At 35.0% G+C, this 18,492-nt stretch overlaps 1 protein-coding gene across 2 annotated transcripts; it reads left to right on the top strand.

Annotated features, from left to right (window-relative positions):
• The first annotated feature begins 57 nt into the window (after nucleotides 1-57).
• LOC134853029 (uncharacterized) lies at nucleotides 58-18,307 on the top strand. Of its 2 annotated transcripts, XM_063868953.1 has the most exons (6): nucleotides 58-462; nucleotides 6,005-6,143; nucleotides 9,369-9,494; nucleotides 10,141-10,208; nucleotides 13,433-13,525; nucleotides 18,023-18,307. In XM_063868953.1, exons 1-6 carry the CDS (start codon nucleotides 125-127, stop codon nucleotides 18,198-18,200), a joined length of 942 nt encoding a protein of 313 aa, XP_063725023.1. In that variant the 5' UTR covers nucleotides 58-124; the 3' UTR covers nucleotides 18,201-18,307. The 2 variants fall into 2 exon arrangements, with proteins under 2 accessions (XP_063725023.1, XP_063725024.1); XM_063868954.1 differs by lacking the exons at nucleotides 58-462; nucleotides 6,005-6,143 and adding an exon at nucleotides 7,059-7,669.
• Nucleotides 18,308-18,492: the final 185 nt, after the last annotated feature.

Below are 18,492 nucleotides of genomic sequence, written 5' to 3'. Positions count from 1 at the left end.
TTTGCGGCAAGCAGGTATCTTAAAAGCTACCATTAAATTGAACATTTCGGATTTCCGGTTTCGTCATTTAAATATTTTATCGGAAAATTCTCAACTGGAAACCGTTCAGTATTATTTCGCAAAAATGCTGAAATTTTTGATAGTTTTTCTGAATTGTTGGGTTGCTGTGGCAAGCGAAATTTGCGCTACGGAAGATACCGTTAATTATTATTCCTGTGATTTCAAAATTTACCAAACAGTTGCTACAAAATACGTCGCATCTAAGCTTTTCGGCTTGTCGGAACGAATCTGCTTACTGGAGGCTGGCAAGTTCCAAGCAACTAGTGTTGTGTATTGCAAGGAATCGCATTTCTGTGGCATAGATCTGATGCCTGAGTTCATTCAGCCGATGATGAACTCGACAGAAGATGTGGGGATCACGAATGCGTGTAAAGTGTACTCGTTCACGAGTGATGCCTGCGAGTAAGTATTCTAGTGTTCAATGAACGTTAAGCTATGATTTTTTTAAAGAAGAGTCAATGATGCCAATTTTGATCTTTTGCGGTTTGACTTTTGAAGTAATTATTGATCAAAACTTGAATTAATTCATTTGGTAAAAGAAAGGCAAATTACGCATTCTAATAACGAAAGTGGAAATGGCGGTAAAAAACGTGAACGACATCTAGTTTCGACAGGGGACTTGAGTTTTCAGAGGTATCAGCGAAATAAAAAAACTCAGCTATTGATTTAGTTTTCTCAGTTTGGGTTGATTTTATAAAAAAAGTGTATCACATAGTTCTTCATTGTCAAATACTTTTCAGGACATTTTGAAATCTGATCGTTGAAGAATTTCAAAAAACAAGTTAGCTTTTTTTTTTGGTTGCTGTGCGTTCATTGACACTTCCAACGGTATATCGATGTGTTCAGTTAGCTAAGTAAAGGGCATTAATTTCAGTTCCAATCACCTGTGATAAGGTTTGCTGGATCTTGTTAACTGTTCCCCCCCCCCCCCCCCCATTTAGTTTTCCATAAATTCAACTTTGGCGGCCACATTTTCAATAGCTTAAAACAATTTTCAGAAAATATAGATTGATAAAAATTTTTACGTGGGTTTTATATAAATAATGAGTAATACAAATACGAACGCGCTAAAATGAAAACCCACCTCATTGTTGGCATTTTTGAAATGCATATTTTATACAGAAAAAATAATAAATGCATAGGGGGGGGGGATAGTTAACAAGATCCGGTTAGCTTATGAATAAACTTATGAATAGTTCTTCGAAGGCGTGGATTTTGATTTTTGAGTAAAAAGCTCGTTAGAGATATATGAATACCTCTATTTTCTGCGCCAAATTTGTTCCCAGCAGATTCTTACTTGAGAAATACGCATACAATCAGACGCATGTTTTACGATACACATTTTCGGAAAATTTTTTATTTAACAAATATTGCTAAATTCTATCGTGTTTGTGTTAATTTTTCTGACAGCGCAATATGTAGTTACTGAATTGAAGGTAATTTTTCATTCGTTATGCTGTCATGTTAAAATTTCTGCGTTACTGCGCTAAGCTCGGGAAATTTGGTAGTGATTTGGTTTTCGAAGACATTGTCCCTGAATCCCTCAAACTTAGAACCGAGTTTCAAACTATTCCGAAAATGTGTTGAAGTCAAAAATGTACAGGAAATAAAAAAAAGTATATCATTAAGCGGTGATATATTACAATAAGTGGTAATTTTGAGAATAGTACATGTATTAAATTTGAAAACTATAATGCATAATATAGTCTTTCACTTTTACTCAATTGTTCATTCTACTAAGATAGTTTTTGTTGATAAATTACTCTGCCAGATAAAATTTCATTCAAATTTCAACTTTTACACTTCTTTTGCAAAATAATTTGGCTTTGAAAAAAAAACTATAAATAGTGTTCGAAGTACAACAGCAACGATACTGATATTTATTTTGAACCTGCAACCTATTGTAACATATCACCCATTAAAACGGTGAAATATCAACTTTCGGTTGGCGAAAAAATCTTTGGATTACACAGACAATGCGGGTTTTTGATAGCTTATGTTATGGTATGATTTTTTTCTGACCTCAGTCGCAAATTTTCTTGCGATGCAATTGTTGTGACAAAATGTGTTCATTTTGAAAGTGTTCATTTTGATCCAGCTATCAAGTACAGCCAATGGTAAGAACATTTACTATTATATTACAAATAGCATTTTAGCTTCTAGGTATCATGGATCTGTAGCATAGAGGTACACTAGGAGATCAGCAGCAAATTAAGGGGTTCGTACCTGGGCAGGGTCGGATGTTTTTAATGAATTTTTTCGTATACTAGTTAAAATGTGTCCGCTCTATAAATTCAGGCATGTTAGTTGGTAAATTTCTTTCTTTTTTAAATTGACTGGTTTTGCTAATGCGCATAAATGGCTTACGTCACTTAGCAACTATGCAGACTCATAATTGGCGTGCGTCGCTTATGAAATTTTTTAGATTCAAAGTTCTACTTATTCAGTTGTTACCAGTAGCGTTATCGGTCATAATTTTGCTTGGGTATGCAAAGTGAAAGTTCGCCTCTCTGTGAGAACTCGATCGCTAGCTACGTTTTGTTCGTTGAATCGAATTCCACCACTAATCTTTTGATTCTGCAAATTTTCAGTGGAATTTGGAGTTAAACATAGCAGTTTTAATCAGGTTGAGATGCAACAACGTTTGTTTTCGAAATTCAGGGACAAGAAGTGTAGGCATCATTTCAAATTAGATTTCTTTGTAAAGCGCGTGTTTAACTGAAATTATTGGTAGTGAATTTCTAAACTTAATGGCCTGTTTTTCTGCTTGGTTATAAAATCGAACTGGGAGTCGTTGTGTGAATCTGATTCCCAGAATGAAGTTTGGGAAATTTTGGTTTTTGCGTTTTATTAGACAATTGAGATTGCTAGTTTGTTTTTTCTTCTATTCTAAATAGAAATTACTGGCAGCTTTTGTTAAAAAAAATCAAAATTTTAGCTTATGACGACTTTGGAAATTTTTCGAAACTTTCGTCACGCTTAGCTTCAATTCCAATAAAAAAGCACTTATTTTGTGATCATTTTTTAAAAATTTGAACGTTGTTATTGTGCTGGTTGATTTAGAAGCAATTTCTTGCACTTATCTATGACGTTCAACCCGTGCGGTTGACTTATTTAATTGCGGCAGTTTTTTTTTGTTTTTTTTTGCGTTTTTACCTTTTTTTGCCAAGGAAACTTTAACTCAAGCTGCAACATTACTTGTCCTGGTGTGAAAGTTTGTTTTTCACGGCTTAAGCAAAAGTATTAATGGCACCTTTTTACTGGCGTTACTTGCTCAAAATTAGACTAAAAACCAAAAAGTTCAACCGGTTTTTAAAAGTCGATCAAATCACGACTGAAAATTGTAAATTGATATAACAAGAACTACTGTAGTTTTTTTAGAGGTAACTTTTTTGCGTGGAAAAGTTAAAAGCAGAAAAAAGGATAAGCTTCCCTCAATTTCATTTGTCCGAGAATCAACAAGTTTTTTTCTTACTTATTACCCTTGAGATAAGCAAGGGTATTGCAATCGGGTACTATACTTTTTACCCATAAATAATGTTGGGCAGAGGACTCTCTCTTTTCATCTTTACCGCTACAAATTAATTTTTTCTGCATGCTAGCATTTACATTATCTGTCCTATACAAAGTTATCTTTTTATGTTGGTTTTAATTTTACCAACTCGATTTAATTAAATTTCGTTTTTTTTTTGGTTTTTCAGGCTTCAGCGTGTCTTACATTGGCTTAATAGCCTCATTTTGCGTTGTCGTTCCACGGGCAATTTTTTGCGTATGTTTTTCCAGGGTGAGGAAAACTTGATAAATTCTTACTAGTCTTTTTCGGCTTTCTTAAAGTTATTTTCTACCGATTTGATTGGTTTTGCCCTATATTTTTTCGGCATAGTGGCCTCATTTTGCGCCGTTTTACAGGAAAAAAAGTTGTTTTTGTGCGTGTGTTTGATGGTGAGGGGGATTTACTATTTTTTTACCAGCCCTAATTTTTTTTTTTGATTTTTCGGCTTTTTTTAATTCATTTTTTCAGCTTAATAGGTTTCAGCCAATACCTTATCAGTTTAGTGGCATTATTTTGTTTCATTTGACCCGCGGATAAAGTTTGTGTGTGTGTTTTTGGCTTTGTTACCGTTTTGATTTTTTTGGTTTAAATGGCTTGTGCTAAGGTATTTTCGGTTTTGTTACCGTCTTATTAATTTTTTTGGCTAATTTTATCCTCAATCGTCTTGGCACGTTTTTGTTTCAAAAGTAAGCTAATTCATTTCGCTAGATCTAGTTTTTTTGACATTTTCGAGTTTTTGAATTTTTTTTACGTATCCGCTTCCTTGTTTTGTCCTTGTTCCGCTTCGCCACTGTTTGAAACTTGTAGATATCTAACGATATCTAACTTACTACCTTGTGTTGCCAATTTTGATTGTCTCAAAGATGATGTCGGGCGAGTCAGTATACAACCACCTTAACAGACAGATAAATGAGCAGACGAAGTTGGCAAAACTCAAATCTGATTGCGGATGAAAAAAAAATGGTTTTCAAAAAACTTGTCCTAAATTGGTCAGGAAATTAAGTTTTCAAACTGAAAGTGTTCAATTTAAGATGATAATTCTGATAACATCATGTAAAAGAAGGAAATTTCTAGAAAAATTCACCGAACTTAAAAACTTCCAAAATTGTTTGAAACTTGCCAAAGTCATTATAAATGTGTTTCTATATCATTATTGTAACACCAATATTGAATAGTCATTGCTCATGGGAGCGTATGTGCAGTTGAGTTATCAGCGAAAAAAGTATAAATGCTCGTCTTTTTTGTCTCTATAGTCATCTGCCACGAAGTATCAGCTTGTTCTCCTTTTTTGCTTGATTTCTTCTACCGGGAGCGCAGCTTTCGAGTGTGTGGGGAAATATAAATCAAATAGTTATAATAATACTAACAAGACTGCTCGTATCAGGGCGAAATCCTAAATGTTCCGATTGCCATTTAAGGTTTTTGGAACAGTGATAACATTAAAAAATTAAATTAAATAAAACAAAATGAATTTCAAATTTTAGAAGAACATTTTTTTTCTAAAATTTGAAATTTTTTATGAAAATCATCCCCCCACAGGCCATATAAAGTACAAAAGGATAGATTTTGCTCCTTGTAACAAATCAATTATGGCAAACAGGCTATTTTCAACCAATTTGGAACGATTTCTAACACGAATTAAATCTCCGCTTACGCGTTAATAGCGCGAAATAAATCGAGCGTTAATTGTACCAAATTGGCCAAAATGACAATCTTTAAACCCCCGTAACTTTACGAAAAATGATCACAGGTGAAATATCTTTTCAAATTTTAGCTCAGGACAACAAAACCTTTCGAATGATTTAACAAATGCCGTCAAAAATGGCTAGTTAAAAAGTCGAAACTTGTCTGAAGAAAAAAACACACCCCGAGCACAAGTATTCCGTTACTTTCGTATCGAAAGTCGGAACAATAAATTGTTTGCAATGTAGGTTCCATTCACTGTACAATTTACTACATTTGCAACCAAATGAAATCTCATTGCGAGAACGCCGTGGAACTTTGCAGCCCATTTCAAGCGCCTCTGAAATAGTTAATCGAAGCCAAAGATGTCGAACGGTAGAGTTAAAAGAATTTTTTTTCGAACTGATAGTTTTTGGCGAAATTGTTTTTTCCTGTATTTGTCTCTTTTCAAAATAAAGTATGTCCTGGATAACACAAGTGCAAATGTCAAAGTTTAAAACAAACTTGTTTCAATAATAGGAAGTATTTTGTGTTTAATCTACCGTCGTGTTTCGCTATATTTCTGAAATATTTATGTAAATTCAAAGCTCTTGTCTGCAAATCAACTGCCTGCCAGATTTTTTCCGAGCTAATTGCAAAGGTTTGTCAAATTTATCTTTCGCTAGGGTGTTTGAATTATTCTCATTGAGAAAATGTAATCGTTTGCAGTTCCCTGAGCCAGACCTTGAATGAGCGTGGAAAGGGTTACTGTCTCGTGAACAATATCCACTATCCGCTCTGTGCATTCGACCAAGTGTGCTCCAATGAACAGTTTGGAGTCTACTCATGCAGCTGCGCGGATGAGCAGGTACATAAAAACCATTTTGAAAGAAAAAAGGAAAAATTATTCTCCATCCTTATCATTCCGAATTCAGCAATTTTTTCATTACAAACAATAGCTGTTTATAAAAAAGCACGAGTATGAAAAGAGACTTGGAGGGTACATACATCGCAAATTTTGTTTATTCTACAGCCTGCCCAATTTCAGGTTTATTTACTGTGTCCACTTCCATTAAACTTTATTTTTCAAATTATTGATCATGATCACCTTCTGCAAAGTGCAATTCTTATGAATTTGTATTTGCACTCTCTAATCAATTGTTCAGCATGTTTTGTCGTCACTCAAGCTTGTGAAATGACTGGGTTTACCGAGAAGGATCAAAACGCCTCGTTTCAATATGGCAGTAGCATACACAGGCACCAGGCTGCTCAAACTGATTATTTTAAGTAACCTGGTCACTTTCAGTCTCTTATTGGTCACTTAATTTTTCTAGGTTATTTTTGTTGAAACTGTTGTGCGTATCAAAGAAATCCTAGTATCTATCGAGAATTTTTCCAGATAAGATCATGGGACGTTGCACGTTCAATCAGAAATTTCAACAAGAGTTCATTTGGGCGCTTCCCGTTAAAAACGATTCGACTCGATGCCGCTTCTGTTTTTGCGAGTTGTCGGTAGCAAAAGGAAGGCAAGCTTCTATCGGTCATGCATAAGACCACTGCGCGTCAAAACTGAGCAAGCTAAAAAAGACCATAAGACCATCCGACTATAAAGCAGCTGGTAAACGACCAGGTTGACGAGAACGCTATTGCAAATAAAGCTGTAGCTCTGCACGTGCTAAAATTAATTTTACTTGGTTGTCCATTCCGGACGAGCGACAGTTTCAGTCGTGGAGAGATATGTATTCACAAAATTTTCTGGACTCAGGTCACACAAAGCTGGCTTTTGGGCCTAACAAAGCAACGTATATGCTTGTGCATGGCCTTGTTCCATTCATAAAATCCGAGATCACCAAAAAGTTTTGGGGTAAGCGGTTTGCCATACACCTAGACGAGTCTTCTTACAACGGTTTGGAGAAAACTTGACATTTTCAAGGACAAATCAGGAATAAGTGAAGTATTTGCATACTATTTCAGATGACGATGATGACAAAATTCAAACTGACTGGGGTAAATGCAATGAAGTGCAGCTGAAAGTACTTCTTCGAAGATACCAGAAATTTTTTGGGTCTCCGATAACGCAAACAATTTACGTGTTACAGGATAAACTGGAGTCATTGAGCAACAACGGAACATTTTATTCCAACCTTGAAATGTTAACTTTGAGTTAAAATTTAGATGTTGTGAAGATGAAAGACAAGTTGCCACATTAGCGGTTGTGTTTGGGTCTTTTTCGCTTATTGAACTGTTCAAGCAAATCAAAGTGGGATCGCTTTCTGAGGTGTATTTGCTTTGCTAGTACACCTGAAAAGCTTGTCGAAGAGCTCCAGAAAAAGATAGCTGAACTGGAACTAGAGAAAACAGCTGTTGTTGAACATGCCGATGCTATATCTGCAAGTATGATAAGTAAAATGTTCTGAACAGTCACTTGTTTTTATATTTTTAAGAGAGAGAGACTCTGAAAACGCTAGCCTACCATTTTCAGAGTCTCTCTCTTAAGAAAAATTCAGAGTCTCTCTCCCTCCATTGGTAGGTCACTTTTTTTCTCTGACCGATTTGAGCAGCCTGACAAGCACGAGTTCGCCGGAATACAGAAAAATATGCTGGGACTACACATTGTTTTTACTCGATTGGAGGGCTGAAATGATTCATCATTGGTACCGGAACTGGAGATAAACGGTTCTAGATTTTTATTGAGGGGCAATTTTCAAAAAAAAAGTGGTTTTATTTTATGTCGACCAAATTGATTTTGCGAGCTCTTCCAAATCACTAAAAAGACTGTTTTGACCAATTAGGTCAACCCGTTTTAGGCAATTTTTGGACAGTTTTGACTGGAAATTGTGTTTTCTCTTGGAGCGCGCTCCGCCTTCAAAAATAAAATTTACTGGTGCCGAAGACGCTTCTGAAAACTTCGGCCATCTTCTCCCACCTAAATCCGCTACTGGATAAACCCGATAGCGGAAATGGTTTTCGAATTTTATCTCTACTGGAAAATGCAAAATCCTTAGTTACAAATGAGCTTGTTTGATTTGCATAGTGCAACTTAAGTTAAAATAGTTTTTTCAACTACGGTTTATCTAAATTTTTCTTCTTAATTGAAAAAAAGATTTCTTCTTAAATTCTTCTTAAAGACAATTTGTAGAGAAATTGTGCATAAATGCTGTTTTTGGTCCTTTGGGAAAATAATACAAAAACAAGTAAGTATTGATACGCTTGTACAATTCAAAACCACTAACATTAAGTTAAGAACTATAAAACTTGTCGATGGGGTTATCCTGAAAATCCTCAGAAAAATTTTCGAGATTATATCCGACTTGAACCGCCCGAATCAAGAAAATGCATCTAGAACATCGCTGTTTTCTTTAAGTGTTAAAATTAGTCAAAACAGGTTTCGAAATCAAAAGGAGCAGTTTTAGATGACTATTTTGCTCAATTTGTTTGTCGCCCCTAAACGATTATTGCCGCCAAAATCCTCTGCTGAAATTGAAAAATTGAAATATTTTATTTTTAAACGCGTCACTTTCAGTTTGTACTGACCGGATATTTCAGCCCAGAGACAAAACAAAAGTCCAAATCACTTGCATTTGAGAAAACTTAGTATAAAAAACTAACTGACAGAAATAGAGGCGGAAACCGCTGAAAAGAAATACATTCTCTGTTTACAATCGAAAAAAGTAATCTACCAAAATTTTAATATTTTGGTCTTGATTTTGTTTTGAACAACGTATCTTGTTATTAAAAAAAGATGACAAGCAAACTGATTATATGGTAAAGAAGCATCCATCGAAACACAACCATTGAAAATTTAAAAAGCGGTACATAGCCGACAATTCTTGAGAAGACACACATTGAGCCGAAAAAAAAGCTTTGGGTATGTTTAAGTTTTTTATCATCAGTTTGTTGTTGACAATAACCATTGAAAGTGGTCAAATCTGAGCAAAACTGTGATCTAAAACCGCTTACTTTAGTTTCGAAACTTATTTTTACTCATTTTAACATGAAAAAACAGTCGTGCCAAACTTAATTTAATTTTTAGAGTGTGACTGATAAAGAAATTAACTATATGGTAATAATTTGCACTGTATTTTTGAAACAGGATATGCGTGACAACGGGAAGTGTCCGCCCAGTGAACGTCTGTGGACCAGAGTGGACCAGAACTGCAGCTGGTATGCAGAATACATGCACTTTGGCAACACGCCAGTCACTGTAACATCGGCCAGGGTGAGAAAGAAAAGTTTTTACGGACCTCTATAACAACGAACAACCCAATTGTTTGCAAATAGGGAAGAACTTGTCAATAAGGGGGTAGAGGGGTATTCTCATGAGCAAAAAACCGAATGCGCTAAAATTATCAATCAATCAATCCCATTTGAACCGCTCAAAACTGACTGATTGTATCGCTTATTTCCTTAGAATTTATGAATAATCGATTCTGATTGGCTGACAAGTATTTAGCGCATTCGGTCCTTGGCGCATTTGGTCCTCTTAGTCAACAAAAGATGCACTAAAACTGCCGGATGTTAAGCAAAAAATCAAAATGGGCCTATTATGTAACCCGAGATAAACCCATGCAATAGTGTCAACATGTAGTCCAATCAAGTTTTTTATCAAAAAGTTCGTTATAGTTTTATGAGTTTTGGACCGGCAATTTCGACGAATTGTATTTTCGACAGAGAAAGCATAAAAAAGCAATTGTTAATAGAACATCTGGTGTCCAGAAAGCTTAAGAAAAGTGTCGCAACTTAAAAACGTAGATCAGCATCTGATTTGGCGTATAATTAAATTAGACACATTTGTGTGGTATTCGTGGTTCTTCTGCCGGGCATTTTATTTTAAAAGTAATAATTCTGTTTGATCTGGTGCTTAGAAATCGTGCAAGGAGTTTGGAGGCGTTCTGGCCGCTCCCGACGAAGACAAGGAAATTCAGTGCATACTGTTAGTGTTTAAATACATTTTGCTGAGACTATCTCTTAAAACTTTTTTAAGAGTCAATGAACATATTGAAGATTTTCATAACGGTCTTGGTGACTTTTTTTGCGTTTTGTTTTCAGGAAAAAGTTTTGAAACGCTCTAATAACTACAGATGTGCATTCATACATATTCATGCATTTATGAATATGAATGCACTTAGGTACATAGGCTTTTTTGAGCTCATTTTAAATGTATTTACCGAAAGTCGGGTAAATTGTACTCTCCAAATACGAACGTGGAAATGAAGCAAAAAAACGTGAACAACTTCTAGTTTCAAAAGTGTGAATTTTAATTTTTAGATTTCTCAGCTGAATGAGAACTTTACCTATTGATCCAGTTTTCTCAAATTGAGTTACTTTCATCAAAAAAGTGTCAATTATAAAATAGTCTAGAAAATCAGAGCAGGTTAAGGCCATGTGTTTTTTACTTTGAAACTCGATAGTTGAAGACTTTTCAAAAATAAGTCCGTTTCTTTTTTCTGTTTTCTTGCGTTCATTTTATCCTTGCCTCTTTTCCAACTGTCTGTTGACTATCTTTCGTTAAAACCAGATTCTATCAAATTTTAACCTATACAGTAAGTTTCTGCGAAAACAGCTGTTAGGATAATATTTTAGTCCTTTGAGCGTAAGCAAACCAGCCACAGTATATAGCAACCAAAAATGCGCAAGAAAATTTAGCCAACCGAAAAGTTACGATATATTAATGAAGTTTGCGTGACTTTCGGAACTGTTAAATTAACTGTTACTTAACTATTATTTAACAGTTACGCATTTTTTCCTGGCTTATACTTTCGCTGGTTTCTACCTCGGCTGAATTATATACCACTAATCGTTTCCATATGTTACAAATGGACGAAAAAAAACTTTAGACGATGTCTGTAAAAAAAACGTAGTTTAGACGACAATTTTTTGATACAAATTGATGTATTACTAACAAGAAGTCATACTAACACAAAAAATGAAAATAACTTCGAAACAGATCAAACTTATCCAAATTCTAAGACTACCTATAAAAATGTTTTCAGCTGTGACATGCTCTAAAATGAGTTGCATTAGTGAAACCAACCGAAAGCTAAATGTAGTCTGTAACCAATTTCACAACCGACGACCGCTCATTTTTGTCTAAATTCTCATAGTTGCATTTTCGAGAGTCGTCTAATTTCCATTTGAACAACATGGTTCCAGTTTCATGTCGTCCTATTTTTTGGATTTTCTGCAAAAGAATTTCCATTACAGCTCCCCAACAAAATTCATAATAATCGATAATATGTGAATTAATTAAGCGAACGTGCGTTTGGCATTTTGTTCCAATATTCGAACGAAGGTTGGATTATTTGTGCTCGGTGCTGTTTTTTTTTCTTCAGACAGGCTCCAATTTTTTGAATTGCTTTTTTGATACCATCTGAAAGGTATTGATGTCTTAGCTGAAACCCGAAAAATTATTCTATCTGTGATTATTTTAGATAGCGGTTTAAAAAGTGCCACATATGCTCAATTGGGACAACAACAACATGGTTTGTTGTATTAAAGCGCAACTGTTCATTTAATCCGGCTCAGAATTTTTTTTAGTTCTAGGCAAGCTATTTGGAACTAATATTATGTTGTTAGTCTCGAATGACATGACTGTGTTTTTCACAGAGCGTATGAATGAAGTTTTTCCAAAAATCAAGAAAAACTTAATACGGTATGATGACTCACTCGTTAGACCTTGAGCTGCAGTCGCAAAACTCATGGCTTCGTCCTGATATACAAGCAGCCCTGTTTGCAGCTATTATTAGGATACCCGAACAAAAATTGAAAATATGGTGAACAAAATTGAATTAGATCGGGTTAAAAAACAATGATAGCCAAAATTGGTTAACATTACAACATTTTTTAAAAATTGATTTCTCCGAACACAGCTGAGTTCCTATTCAAACCCAAAAAGCTAGTCTTTCACAGGAGCTTTTAGAAGCATATGCAAAATTTCTGAGATTTCCTTCTTTTAAAGTCTGGAGAACCCAATGAACTTTAGTAGGTAGTGTTGTTGCTTGTTCTCAGAGAGTCATAAAATTTAGATACGCTTAATTTTTTATTTCATTGATTTGACTTCTTGATTTTCTTCGCAACAACTTTTCGAGTTCATTTGCAAATGGGAAGCAAAATCGCCCTTCAAATACAAAAAAATGCTCGCATCAGGGCAAAGCGTTGAGCATTTTGACAACTGCTTACGTCATTTAAAAAGTTTTGGTTAGAAAAATTGGGCTCTTTTCCAGTCGCCTTTACTTTTTTGAAAGACGGGTTACAGAAACCTATTAAAATGACTTTTGATGTTCTTAACTTCAATATTAAAGGCGTCAGCATGAATTGAATAATTTTTTACTACATTTCTTGCATGCCATTTGCCGTTTAAAAAAATTTTTTAACGAATTTATGTTGTAATTTTACAAGTGAGGTAGAAAACCGGAGAAGAGCCAAAAATTAATGAATCAATTAGAAAACAAAAAATCGCCCCCATTTACCCTTTTTTAATTCCCAAAGACGCTACGTAAAATAAATAAAGATATTCAGTGCATATGGTACTGCTTTATTGGAAACAAATGGCTTGATTAAATTCAATTCGGAATGATCTGATTTATAGCTTACGCTTTAATAGGACGAAGTATATCACGCGTTAACTTTTTCAAATTGGTTATTATCAAACCTTCTTTTTTTGCAAAAGTGGTCGCAGATAAAATATTTTTCTTAATTTTGAGCTTAGAGATTGACTAGTTTTCTGATGGTTAAAAAAGTCAAGAGTGGCTAGTTAGAAGTCGAAGTTTCTCTGGAGAAAAATTCACACCGAGCACAAATAATCCGTCAATTTTTCGAAAATCAGAATAATGATGCAAACGTTGTAGAAAAATTCATGCGAAATAGGCTAGCTCAATAAAAAACTGTGAATCAAAATTGTTCGCAAACACAAGGTCTTTTAAGATGTGTATAAAAAATAACTAAAAAAGACGAAAAAGCTGTCGTATATTCGGTATCCTGAATTTTCACGGGACACCGAAATTGCAAATACTCCAACTTAGCATTTTTTGAAACTTTTTTTAAATCAGTAACTTAGCTCAGATTTATATCAGCTTTGAATCTGATCAGATCAGCAAAAGTTGCTCAAGGAAACAATCGCCGAAAGTCGCTTGATAATTTGTTGCTTTCGCGTTCCAGTGAGCTGGCGCCGGATTCTCTGCTGGATTTCTGGACTGCGTGGACAGATGAGAAGCGGGAAGGAATATACAGGGCCTATATGCACCCACCAGGGTATCGTATTTTCTTTTGGAAACAAAAATTATCTTTGTCTTTTATCAGGTTTTTTATGATCGCTGCATCGGATTGTATATGCACCAAATATCCAATAAACTTTATATGAGAAATGTGTGTACTATTCGTTAGAGTTATTGGTTCGATCTCAAACACGTTGATGGGCCATGTAGAAACATTACAGCGGCGTTACACCACTTCTTTTCATATAACACACAATGAGTCGCTAAAAAGCTAATGCATTTGGGTCTTATGCGTTAGACGGCCCAAAATTCGGAAAGTAGTCAGAAATTTTGGTTGGGTAAGACAGTGCCGAAGTAAGAGAGTGCCGAAAACAAAAATTTGTTAAAGAGTGCCGAAAATGAAAATTTGTTAAAGAGTGCGGAAAATGAAAATTGAGTGCCGAGGTGGGTGTAATTAGTGTTTTCAGCGAGGCATGGCCCGCTAATATTTGGCAAGGTCCATACGTTCGCTCCGCTTCGCTCCGCTCACTTGAATCCGATACGAGTGCTAGTTGTGTCTAATGGTCTGTGTTTCAGGGTTACATGTCAGTATTTAGACAGCCGCGTATTCATACTGGTCAGTATTTAGACAAATACTGTTTCAACCAATCAGAATCGAGACAAAGAAGAAATTAACAAATAATTATTATTTATTTTGGATTATTTATGTTTTTTCTCGATTCTGATTGGTTGAAACAGTATTTGTCTAAATACTGACCAGTATGAATACGCGGCTGTCTAAATACTGGCCGCACTCCGTGTTTCAGGAATTAAAGAACTTAGTAGCATTCTATCACCCAAGCGAGGGTGCCGAAAACAAAAGAAAAGAAAGTTTTGTTTGCTCATCGATTTTGGCGCCAAAATTGAGTCTGAACAAGTTTCAAGTGTCATTATTAATTTTCCCGCCAAAAGCTAGCCTCTTAAATTGCGTTCCAATATTTCCCGCCTTTTTCGGCACTCTCTAACTTCGGCACTGTCTAACGCCCCCGAAATTTTATTTCAAATTGAAAACACGTAATCAACATACAATTACTTCAGTTATTACATATTATACGAGCCAATCAGGATTCATCTCAATCGAAATGACTGACCTAGTTGCTCGAATTTGATTGGCTAATATTAGCCAATCAGGATCAATTTCAGTTTTAGTTTTCATTTTGCTTCAATTTTGATTTTTGGGCCGTTTAACGCATAAGACCCATGCATTTTTCTTGGCTGCGTTCTATCAAGAATTAAATTGGTTCAGTTTGGCGGTGCATAAACTTGACTTCTGTTTCTCACATGGTGACACCTGGCACGAGTAATTTGTTCTATTTTCCTCAATAGACGTCTTTCTAAATTGAAACGTTACAACATAAGGTATTACAAAGAATTGTGTTCATAATGATCTGTTTGTTCGCAATGCCAAATTTCGGTGGGTATTCACGAGTACCAAAATGATAAATCAGTCCCATTTGTACCAAAATAAAAAATCAATCGCGTTAGTACCAAAAATGTTCAATTGGCCTAAGACTATTAAGCCGACTACTTTAAGCTCTTGGTTTAAGGTCGCCGGTGGGCGCGCTATGCGCGCGTCGCCGCTTCGCGGCGATAACCGGCTCTAATTTTTGTATAGAGTCCTACCCTCTGTTGGCAAGCTCGCAACACGTTGGCGCGACTGCGGCGGTCACTATTCTGCTGTTTAGTTTTCTTCTGTTTGAACAGTAGGAAATTAATGTAATAATTCGTTGGCTCACAATTCGACCAATCAGAAATCGAGTTGAATTATTTTGGTACAAATGACCGTTGGTACAACAAATGGGACGTCACCCAAATTTCATTGCAGATTAGAAGTGTGCACGGGAATTCTTCAAAGATGCTGTTTGAAATAATATTTACTTTCTTAGGCCAGCTAATTCGAAGTATTTTCAGTTCAGCCGAAACACTAGATTAACCATATTTAACAAGAAAATGTTGTGCGCCGCAGTCAATTTTTTAACAAAAACAAGCCAAAAGTGACATTTTAGGCCATGCGGCGGGCGTTCCCACTCAAGTTTGTAAATATTGACGCTCTAGGCGCTGGAATTGCTTTTCTATTCGGTCAGCCAGAAACGGTTGCCGTAAAATAGTACTCTTAATAGGACCCTTTGGAAATATTAGCAACCAGAGTTGCCAAATTGCACTCACTCTGCATACTTCTGCATGGTTAACAGAAATTGTCTTTGAAAACAAATGGCGTCCGCAGAAATTTTTCAATGGAGGAGGGGCGGTTTTTCGAAAAATTTTGAAAATTTGCCGGCCTTTTTTTAGGTTGACCAGTTTGGTTTTGTGAAAAATATTCTTTGCCGTAGGCAAAATTTTTTTAAAATCGGCCAAAAAAAGCACTTTGGAAAATTTTGACTGCCTCCTCAAAATTAGTCATATTAGTGCCAAAGGCCCCCCCTCGGCACGCTACTGGAAAACAAGAAACTAAAATATTTTTCAACAAGAAGACTGAATCACTTAATAGAACAGTGAATCGGAAGTTAAGTCAGTTTTGAAAATTACATCTCAATTATCTTTTTACGAATACGTCTTGAAAAACTCGGATGAAAGCAATTAAACCTTTTGGTTTACAAGAAACGAAAAAAATATCTGAGCTAAAAAGATTTATGAGTGTTGTTAGAACTTTCCATGCTCAGAGTAAGTTCTTGAAAAATTCATATTTTTCCTAGGTACCCGGGTTGACCTCCATAGACCAAAAACTAAGTCTATGAAAAAATACTAGTCATACAAATTTCATAAATTTTGCTAAAATGGTGTCGATGAATTTTCAAAAAAATTTTTTCTTGTTTTGGCATAAAATTCGGTGTATCGTACTACATAAAAAAAAATTTTGTCAAAAAAAAAATGCTAATCATACAATTTCCATATATGGAAAATGTTTGACTAGCATTTTTTTGATGGCGACGACAAAAATTTTTCAAAGTATTTTCGAAACTGCCCCCAAAAAGATTTTTTTGTGTTTTTTTTCCAACCGCAAATTGATTTTGGTACTCAAGCAAACAATTTTATTTTTTTGTGTCTATAACGTAGTCCTGGATATACTAATATTGGATTTTTTCCTTTTTTCAAAAACGCTTAAAACGTTTGAATGACATGTTTTGCTATGCCTTGATCAATATCTGGTAATTTAAAAATTCAAATTTCAGAAATAATCATCTTTGGAAATTTTTGCCAAAATTGAAAAATTTGTTACTTTTGTTATATTATTTGTGTGAGACATAATTAAAACATATCAGGCTGTTTCCAATGCATTTTGATGCGAGACGGCCAAACCTTTGGCTACTACGTTTGAGTAACCAAGGTTTATGTCATTTGTGTTCGGTTACGAACACAACCAAAAATTTTTGAGAAATTAAAATGTAAAAAATCAACACTTTTGGTTTATGGAAAAACGCTAGTCATACAATTTCCATAAATGAAAAAATACTAATCATAGACCTTTCATTCAATTTTCTGTACTTATGGAATTGCATGAAAAGTTTATGATTAGCATTTTTCCATATATGAAAATTGTATGACTAGCATTTTTGGTCAACCCGGGTAAATTGATTTCTACGGCTATTCCACGAAATTACGAAAGCTTCATCTGTCAAGCGGATGGAAAAAGCATCAATAATCTCTAAATATATCACTGCGAACCGATTTTCCAATTATTGAACCAATGCATTAGAGATTCTTACCATGACCTTAGGTTAACCTTTTTGAGCTATAGCATTAGGTTTCACTGGCCACTACAAAAAAGAAACTTTTTGAAGCATTGACTGGCAGTTTCAACAAGAATTAATTCAAAACTTTAGAATTAGAATATAATTACACAAGCATAGCTTGTGTTATAGTATGAATTTTTTTCTTTTCGAACCTAAGTCGCAAATATTGTTGCGATGCAATTGTTGCGACAAAAGTTGTTCACTTTGAAAGTGTTCATTTTGATCCAGTTATTAATAACAGTAAATGCTAAGGATGTTAACACGGACTATTAATTAACAAATAGCACTTTAGCTTCAAGGCATCATGGATCTGTAGCGTAGTGGTAGGGAAATAGATCAGCAGCAAAATAAGAGGGTTCGATTCTGGGCAGGGTGGGATGTTTTTTGTTTTTTAATGAACTTTTTCATGTACAAGTTAAAATGCGTCCGCTCTATAAATTCAGGTATGTTAGTTGGTAAATTTCTTTCTTTTTTAAATTGACTAGTACTCCTAATGCGCATAATTGGCTTGCGTCACTTAGCAATTATGTAGACTCATAATTGGCGTGCGTCACATGTAAAATTTTGTAGACTTAAACTTTTACTCATTCAGTTTTTCCCAGTAGCGTTATTGGTCATATTTTTGCTTGTGTATGCGAAGTGCAACCTCGCCTCTGTGTGAAATTATAATTTGGTTTCAACGAGATATCAAATTGATTAAGCAGAATTTTAGCTTGGTAAGTTTTGCGAGTATCATGACTTTCACTAATGTCATTACTTTTCAGGCATTCTTACTTGACAAACAATTTTGCCCACTGGTCTCTGGGGGAGCCGGAAGTAAATCCAGACAAGGCAGACAGAGAAGACTGTTTGTACTTCCAGAGGTCAACTAAGGGATTCGCCGACACACCTTGTGCGGATTCGAGGAAGTTCGTCTGTGTGATTTACGAAGACGACTATTGATACAATTAGAACTGTAGGTTCTTCAAATAAATGACGAACAATGACTAGAATCAAAATGAACTAAAATAAATTGTAGAGAAAGGCTGAATAACATGATAGTATATTAAATGGGAAACTTACTCAATTTGGAAATTATTTCTCAATAAATATTTGGAAAACTGTATAAAATTTAGAAGAAAGTAGGCTGTTAGTGTTAAAGAAACGAAATTTTCCGATCTTGGTTTAAATTGAAAAAATAACGGAAACATTAAGAGATTAAAAAAGTTTGAGCTCTAGAAATTCTTATGTTCAA

This window comes from Symsagittifera roscoffensis, chromosome 8, assembly GCF_963678635.1.
Source record: "Symsagittifera roscoffensis chromosome 8, txSymRosc1.1, whole genome shotgun sequence".
Taxonomy (NCBI): domain Eukaryota; kingdom Metazoa; phylum Xenacoelomorpha; order Acoela; family Convolutidae; genus Symsagittifera; species Symsagittifera roscoffensis.
This window is presented reverse-complemented; position numbering and strand designations above follow the sequence as displayed.